This window comes from Bubalus bubalis, chromosome 16 (genome assembly GCF_019923935.1).
Source record: "Bubalus bubalis isolate 160015118507 breed Murrah chromosome 16, NDDB_SH_1, whole genome shotgun sequence".
Classification (NCBI taxonomy): Eukaryota; Metazoa; Chordata; class Mammalia; order Artiodactyla; family Bovidae; genus Bubalus; species Bubalus bubalis.
In genome coordinates this window covers 34,820,538-34,828,778 of record NC_059172.1, presented here as the reverse complement: position 1 = coordinate 34,828,778, position 8,241 = coordinate 34,820,538, and the positions used below count along the sequence as shown (strand labels likewise).

At 41.7% G+C, this 8,241-nt stretch overlaps 1 protein-coding gene across 1 annotated transcript; it reads right to left on the bottom strand.

The window, feature by feature from the left end:
• Window positions 1-6,372: 6,372 nt before the first annotated feature.
• Window positions 6,373-7,329, bottom strand: LOC112579456 (olfactory receptor 51H1-like). Its single transcript, XM_025265901.3, has one exon. It carries the CDS (start codon window positions 7,327-7,329, stop codon window positions 6,373-6,375), a length of 957 nt encoding a protein of 318 aa, XP_025121686.3.
• Window positions 7,330-8,241: the final 912 nt, after the last annotated feature.

Here is an 8,241-nt window from a genome sequence, read left to right as displayed (position 1 = left end):
CTGATATGAGTATTGCTACTCCTGCTTTCTTTTGGTCCCTATTTGCATGGAAAATCTTTTTCCAGCCCTGCACTTTCAGTCTGTATGTGTCCCCTGTTTTCAGGTGGGTCTCTATGTAGGGGTCTTATTTGTGTATCCATTCAGCCAGTCTTTGTCTTTTCGTTGGGGCATTCAACCCATTTACGTTTAAGGTAATTACTGATAAGTATGATCCCATTGCCATTTACTTTATTGTTTAGGGTTCGAATTTATACACCATTTTTGTGTTTCCTGTCTAGAGAATATCCTTTAGTATTTGTTGGAGAGCTGGTTTGGTGGTGCTGAATTCTCTCAGCTTTTGCTTGTCTGTAAAGCTTTTGATTTCTCCTTCATACTTGAATGACATCCTTGCTGGGTACAATAATCTGGGCTGTAGGTTATTTTCTTTCATCACTTTAAGTATGTCTTGCCATTCCCTCCTGGCTTGAAGAGTTTCTATTGAAAGATCAGCTGTTATCCTTATGGGAATTCCCTTGTGTGTTATTTGTTGTTTTTTCCCTTGCTGATTTTAATATTTGTTCTTTGTGTTTGATCTTTGTTAATTTGATTAATATGTGTCTTGGGGTGTTTTGCCTTGGATTTATCCTGTTTGGGACTCTCTGGGTTTCTTGGACTTGAGTGATTATTTCCTTCCCCATTTTAGGGAAGTTTTCAACTATTATCTCCTCAAGTATTTTCTCATGGTCTTTCTTTTTGTCTTCTTCTTCTGGGACCCCTATGATTCAAATGTTGTAGAGTTTAATATTGTCCTGAGGTCACTGAGATTGTCCTCATTTCTTTTAATTCGTTTTTCTTTTTTCCTCTCTGATTCATTTATTTCTACCATCCTATCTTCTAATTCACTAATCCTACCTGCTGCCTCTGTTATTCTACTATTTGTTGCCTCCAGAGTGTTTTTGGTCTCATTTATTGCATTATTCATTATATATTGATTCTTTTTTATTTCTTCTAGGTCCTTGTTAAACCTTTTTTGCATCTTCTCAATCCTTGTCTCCAGGCTATTTATCTGTGATTCCATTTTGATTTCAAAATTTTGGATCAATTTCACTATCATTATTTGGAATTCTTTATCAGGTAGATTCCCTATCTCTTCCTCTTTTGTTTGGTTTGGTGGGCATTTATCCTGTTCCTTTATCTGCTGGGTATTCCTCTGTCTCTTCATCTTGTTTAAATTGCTGAGTTTGGGGTTCCTTTCTGTATTCTGGCAGTTTGTGGAGTTCTCTTTATTTTGGCATTTCCTCGCTGTGTGTGGGTTTGTACAGGTGGCTTGTCAAGGTTTCTAGGTTAGCGAAGCTTGTGCTGGTGTTCTGGTTGGTGGAGCTGTATTTCTTCTCTCTGGAGTGCAATGAAGTGTCCAGTAACGAGTTATGGGATGTCTATGGTTTTGGTGTGACTTTGGACAGCCTGTATCTTGGAGCTCAGGGCTGTGTTCCTGTGTTGCTGGAGAATTTGCCTGGCATGTCTTGCCCTGGAACTTGTTGGCCCTTGTGTGGTGCTTGGTTTCAGTGTAGGTATGGAGGCGTTTGATGAGCTTCTGTCAATTAATGTTCCCTGGAGTCAGGAGTTCCCTGGAGTCATGGTTTGGATTTAAGCCTCCTGCTTCCAGTTATCGGTCTTATTTTACAGTAGTCTCAAAACTTCTCCTTCTATACAGCACTACTGATAAAACATCTACGTTAAAGATGAAAACTTTCTCCACCGTAAGGGTCACTCATAGAAGTTCACAGCATTACATGGAGAAGAGAAGAGGGAGGAGGGAGTTAGAGGTGACTCGAATGAGATGAGGTGGAATCAATAGAGGAGAGAGTGGGCTAGCCAGTAATCACTTCCTTATGTGCACTCCACAACTGGACTGCTCAGAGATGCTCACAGAGTTATACAGAGAAGTGAAGAAGGAGGAAGGAGACAGAGGTGGCCAGGAGGATAAAAGGGGGGAATGAAAAAGAGGGAGAGAGATCCAGCCAGTAATCAGTTCCCTAAGTGTTCTCCACCGTATGGAACACACAGAAATTCACAGAGTTGGGTAGAGTAGACAGGGGTTAGAGAGGAGACACAGGCGATCTGGTGGAGAAAAAGGAGAGTCCAAAGGGAGAGAGAGCAGTCAAGCCAGTAATCTCGCTCCCTAGTGAAAAATGGTTACTGCAGACTGGGTTCTTAAAGGTACAAAATTGGTAACAAATACATAAAAGCAAAAATTAAAAATCTAGAGTAGAGTTTGGATTTTCAAAAATACAATGTTAAAGAAAAGAAGAAGGAAAAGAAAGAGAGAGAGAAAAAAAGTCACAAAAATTATATAAAAAAAAATAGGTACATAGTTGATAACAAATACAAAAAAGCTGAAATTAAAAATCTAGAGTAGAGATTGAAATTTCAAAAATACAATGTTAAAGAAAATTAAAAAAAAAAACAAGGTCACAAAAATTATAAAATATATATATATGAAGTTTGCTTTAAAAAAATAGGGTGTTTTTTTTTGCAAATAATAGCAGGTTATAAAAGTAAAAATTAAAGAAATAATAGAGGACTTAAAATTTTTTTTAAAAATTAAAAAAAGAAAGAAAGAATGATTGTAAAAATAGTAAAAAATATATCTAGGACTTTCTCTGGTTTTGTTGTGGGTATTGTGGGGTCAGTTCATTTTCAGCTAGTTCCTTGGTCCGACTTATATTTCTCAACATCTATAGGCCCCTTCCTATGTATTCGGTACTAACCACAGGGTTTTAATCTATTGCCTGTAGCTTCCAAGGCGGTTCCCTCTGTTATAGCTTCTTCTGTTTGCCGGAGTCGTCAGTGTCTGGTTTCTGCCCTGACACAAAGGGAACGGTGGTGGACACTTTTTTTTTTTTTTTTTAGGCTCACTTGTTCAGTCGCACTGTGGGGAGGGAGGGACGCTGCAAACAAATAACACTGGCGTGTGCTCGCAGTGCCTCAGCCACACTGGGTCTGCCCCGGCTCATGGCACGTGTAGCCTCCCTGCCCACACTGCTCAGGCTCTAGGTTGCTCTGCTGGGAACCATCTGTGGCCAGCCCTGGGCTGCTTGCACCTCCCAGGTCCAAGCCACTCAGGTTCAGGCACTCGGGTAGGCCTCAGAGGCACAGACTTGGTTGGGCCTGCGTTTTGTGCCCTTCCCACGTCCGAGCAGCTCAGGTGATGAGGTGTTTGGCGAACGCGATTGCTGTGACTTATCGCCTCCCCGCCACTCGGTTATCTAGGTGTGCAACTGGCACACCTTCTCAGGCAGATGTTGACCGTCCAGACCCCCAAGAAGTTTTAGTTAGCAAAGAAGCCTGCTTATGGTTTTATAGATAATGTCTTTCTGGGGCTGTGATTGCCCCCTTCCAGCTCTGGCTGCCTGTCACCGGAGGGGGACAGTCTGCAGCCGGCTATCTCTGTACAGTCCTTTGTTCCGTGCGCAGGCCTGGCGGTGTCTTAGGTTAGGGCTGGCTTTTCATGTGATAGATATCCCATAGTCTGGTTTGCTAGCCCAAATTATTTTGCTCAGATAGCGCTCAGGGTATTCAGGCCAGATCCTTACTCCAAGCAATGCTGCCCACGCCGCGCCTCCCTACCCAGCCCCTGCTTGCTAGCGGCATGTGCAGGCATCTGCGCTTCTTCTCCGCTGGGGGAGTTACCGTAGGGCTTGCAGTCTGCGGGGTTTAATTGTTTATATATTTTCCCTCCCTGTTATGTTGCCCTCTGTGCTTCCAAGGCTCGGCACAGATTCGGCATTGAGAAGGTTTCCTGGTGTTTGGAAACTTCTCTCTTTTTAAGACTCCCTTCCTGGGACGGAACTCCGTCCCTCCCTCTTTTGTCTCTTTTTTTGTCTTTTATATTTTTTTCCTACCTGCTTTCGAAGACTTGGGTTGCTTTTCTGGGTGCTTGATGTCCTCCACCGGCATTCAGAAGTTGTTTTGTGGAATTTACTCGGTGTTTAAATGTCTTTTGATGAATTTGTTGGGGAGAAAGTGTTCTCCCCATCCTACTCCTCCGCCATCTTAGCTCCTCCTTTGCAGTCTTAAGAAAAGGTGACCCTGAGACCTTGAGAAGTGGGAGCTGAGGTAGAAGCCAGTATGAAAGACTTCAGATACAATTGGAGCTACTCTGATGCTGCAGTTGCTGTGGCAATCATCATCTTCATCTTTAATGGAGAAATGTGATGGAGACACAAACTAGATAGAGGGAAACTCAAAAACTCCTTCACCAATACACTTGTTTCTGGGGTCAGCTTTTAAGTATTTACAGCACCAAAGACGACAGTTAGGTAGAGCATTTCCACCTGTCTCTGAAATGTGGAGTGTGATTTAGAAATTTGGTGCATCAATTAAATGTCAAGCACTGCATTGAATGAAAACAACCAAGAGCTGAAAGTCCTCAAAGAGATCTGCTCATCCCAAGGATACTGGTCACTGCACTGCTACTAGGACCTTTGCTCTCATATCGGAACAAGCAAATAGAGACCTAGCTTCTTAACTATGGTATTGGTGGTGGTTTAGTCACTAAGTCAAATCTGACTTGCAACCCCATGGACTGTAGCCCTCCAGGCTCCTCTCTCTGTGGAATTTCCCAGGCAAGAATAGAGAAGTGGGTTACCATTTCCTTTTCCAGGGGATCTTCCCAACCCAGCGATTGAATCCAGATCTCCTGCATTGCAGGGAGATTCTTTACTAAGTCACCAGGGAAACCCCTTCTTAACAATAACCCCTATCAATTCCTGTTCTAGGCTCAGGACTGTGATAGTATTGGTGAACTCTTAGCAAGCCCTTCCAGAGGTGGTAGGACTCAAGGCTCCCCACAAATCCCAGAAGGTTTAAATGATATTTTAGATTCATTTTATTAAATGTTATCAATGTGCCTTTGTTTTTTATAGAGTTAAGAAAAATTTTTGTTGTGAACCTATCTAAAATTAATTCAGAAAGACTGGTGAACCTGAAAGCAGTATTAAAATGGGAATAAGCTTTCTGGTACACAGTATTATTAAATTTGTCTTAGCTAGGCTAGTGTCTGTTCTGACAGACTTCTAAAGTAGCTACTGATTTGAGTAATAGGTAACTGCATACCATGAAAGACCCAAAGAATCTTTTGTGTTAGATTTTAAAGATCAAATAAAAACTTGAGCAAAAGTCATGTGGCTCATGTAAAAGAGTGTAAGTCGCTCATTAGTATACATTGTATATGTGTGCTTTTGTTCTTCTTCTTCATATATGGAGTTGGCCAAAATGTTTATTTGGGTTTTTCCATAACATCTTAGGGATAAATCCAAATGAACATTTTGACCAATCTGATACTTTGTCTTCAAATTAAATCCATAGTAATTCTTTAACCTTCTACCCTGAGTGTCATCCCCACCCTGCCCAACCCATTTTATCTGTCTCCCTCAATATAGATAGTTCAACATTCCCCAGAAAATCTGCCTGACTGAGCCTTGGCCAACACATGAACTGCTTTGGAAACAGCATGCAACACTGTCCCCCATACGGATGCTGTAGTTATCCAATATGACAGCATGCAAAAGGCTCTGGTACTGTCTTCTGCTTCGTGGACAGTCTATAAGTGCTTTTATTGTCTTACATTCAATATTCTTGAACACTTACTATAGTTGCACAACCCTTCATAGTTTACAAATACTTGTCCTTATATGATTAAATTTAATTTCATTACCACACTGGTTGTTAAGTGATAATATTTCCAGCTTCAAAATGAAGGAATTGCCATTAGAGGTAGGGAAGGGAACATCCAATGTCACACGTGGAAGAGTTAAAGCTCACCCTTCATATGTTGATCTCAAGTTATACAATATGGTTGGCCCCTGCTCAATTATATACATTTATATTCTTAATCCTAAAATTTAACCATCTTTCTAATCCATGTATTATTTAATACCCAATGTATTATCTCCAGGTGTTCTCTTATTATTTAATGAGTATAATTCATTTCTCCCCTATTAAGCTAATAGAGGCCATTCCTAACACTTGAGCTAGAATGTTAAATCAACTCAATGATCTTTAATTTAAAAGACATTAAGCTTGTGGCTTATTTCTGCTCAAAAGAGTTATTACAGATTGGAATTAGTAATATGCCCCTTTCATTTTTTATGGGCCAACTCTAATGCAAGGCCACAGGAAAGTCCATGGAACAGTTCTTATAAATGCTGCTCTTTATATACTGCAAAAAGGACGATTTGGTACAGGAAGTGGAAAGTATGTTCTGAGAGCAGGGAACTATCTCTGCCCAATTCAAATCACACCAAAAATGTGAAAAAATAAAAACTATTTTTTCATAGTCATAATTGAGCCTTTACAGAAGAGATTTTTCCTCTCTTAAACTGGCAGACCCTAATCCTCTGCAGTGACCTTGGCTGGAACAAACATCTGGATGAGCTTCCTCCGTATCTCTTTGGTCTTCATAGTATAGACGATGGGGTTTAGCACAGGGGGTATGAGAAGATAGGCATTAGCCATGAGGGCATGGGTCAGTGGTGAAAGGTGCTTTCCAAAACGGTGAATGACAGACACCCCAATGAGCGGTACATAGAAGATGAGAACTGCACAGATGTGGGAAACACAGGTGTTGAGTGCCTTCAGCCGGCCCTCCCCTGAGGCAATGGCCATCACTGTTCGAAGTATGAATGCATAGGAGAGGAGGATGGAGAGGGAGTCAGAACCCTTGGTGAAGATAACCGCAATGAGGCCGTAGAGACTGTTGACCCAGGTGCTGGCACAGGCAAGGCTCATGACATCTTGGTGGAGGCAGAAGGAGTGGGAGAGGATATTGGAGTGGTAGAAGGGGAGCCGCTTGATGAGGAAAGGCACTGGGAAGACCACACAGATGGCTCTTGTCAAGATGACTGCCCCTGTTCTGAAGACCACGCCATTGGTGACGATGGTGCCGTACCTGAGGGGTTTCCAGATTGCCACAACCCGATCAAAGGCCATGGCCACCAGCACGCCAGATTCAATGGCTGAGAAGGTGTGGATGAAGTACATCTGAACAAGGCAGGCATCAAAGGCGATGGACTTGTAGTTAAACCAAAATATGCCTAGCATGGAGGGCATAGTACAAAGGGCAAGTCCCGTGTCTGCCAGTGCCAGCATACACAGAAAGTAATACATGGGGATGTGCAGGGACAGTTTGGACTTGATAGTAGAGATGATGACACCATTGCCAAAGAGGGCAATGACATATATAGCACCCAGTGGGAATGCCATCCAGTAATACTTTAGTTCAAGCCCTGGAATTCCAGTTAAGACAAAGTAGAGATGTTGGAAGTGAGAGTGATTATTATCTGCCATGAAGTCAATGTAACACAGGAGGGAAATTTTGAGATCCTGATGTGTGTCTTCCTAAGAATGCAGTGACAAGTATTAACAATATATTAGAATCTGATCTTCCTCAGAGCAGAACCATTTTATTTTTACACGGGTGAGAGAGAGTTTAATGGAGGGCTGAGTCCCTGAAATTACTTTTCCAAGATATATCCTGTGGAGGAAACTTCTACTGTCCCAATGAAAAAGTTTCACCAAGTCAAATAAGTCACATTCAGTTTCAAACACACTGCATTAGATAAAATATTTTGCTTTCTCCAGTCCATTTCTCCCTCTTTCTCATCCATATCTTACAAGCTGTTGAGTCAGACGCTGAGGACACAATAACTAAGACAGAATCAGTATAAAACAAAAATTAGTTGACTGCTCACAAAGGATGTCATTTCCACCCATCACTCTCCTTATGCCCAGTACTGGAACTCTCATGAAGGCAACGGGTCTTGTATGTAAGGCAGGGATGGACATGTCCAGGGTATATGCCTGTGCTTGCATCTGAGCATGACCACCTTCATTTCCCCTGAGCCTGGATGTGGACTCCATCATTCTCAACCCAGGAACCTCAGACAGCAACTTCTGATCATAGAAAATGAAATGTATTTGTCATCTCTAATCTAATGAAATCTAGACAGGGGAGTAAGTTATATTTAGGAAAGCAACAGCAGCAATTCTTTTTTCAGACTAACTCATTTTGTCCAAAAGGAAGTGAGGCTCCTCTGAAGCCTTTTTTAGAATCAGGATCATCTGGAAATTGTATTACTAAAGGCACAGTGATCATTCACATAATGCCATTTACACTCTCAGGGAGCCAGTATAGAGGTCCTAGTAGAGATCTGGAAGAAACATGCTGGTATTTCCAGTAACTATGTTTTTTTTTCCAAA

What these genes read in the sequence shown, in the direction of transcription:
- LOC112579456 (XM_025265901.3), bottom strand. Translation starts at nt 7,329, where the DNA reads ATGGCAGATAATAATCACTCTCACTTCCAACATCTCTACTTTGTCTTA.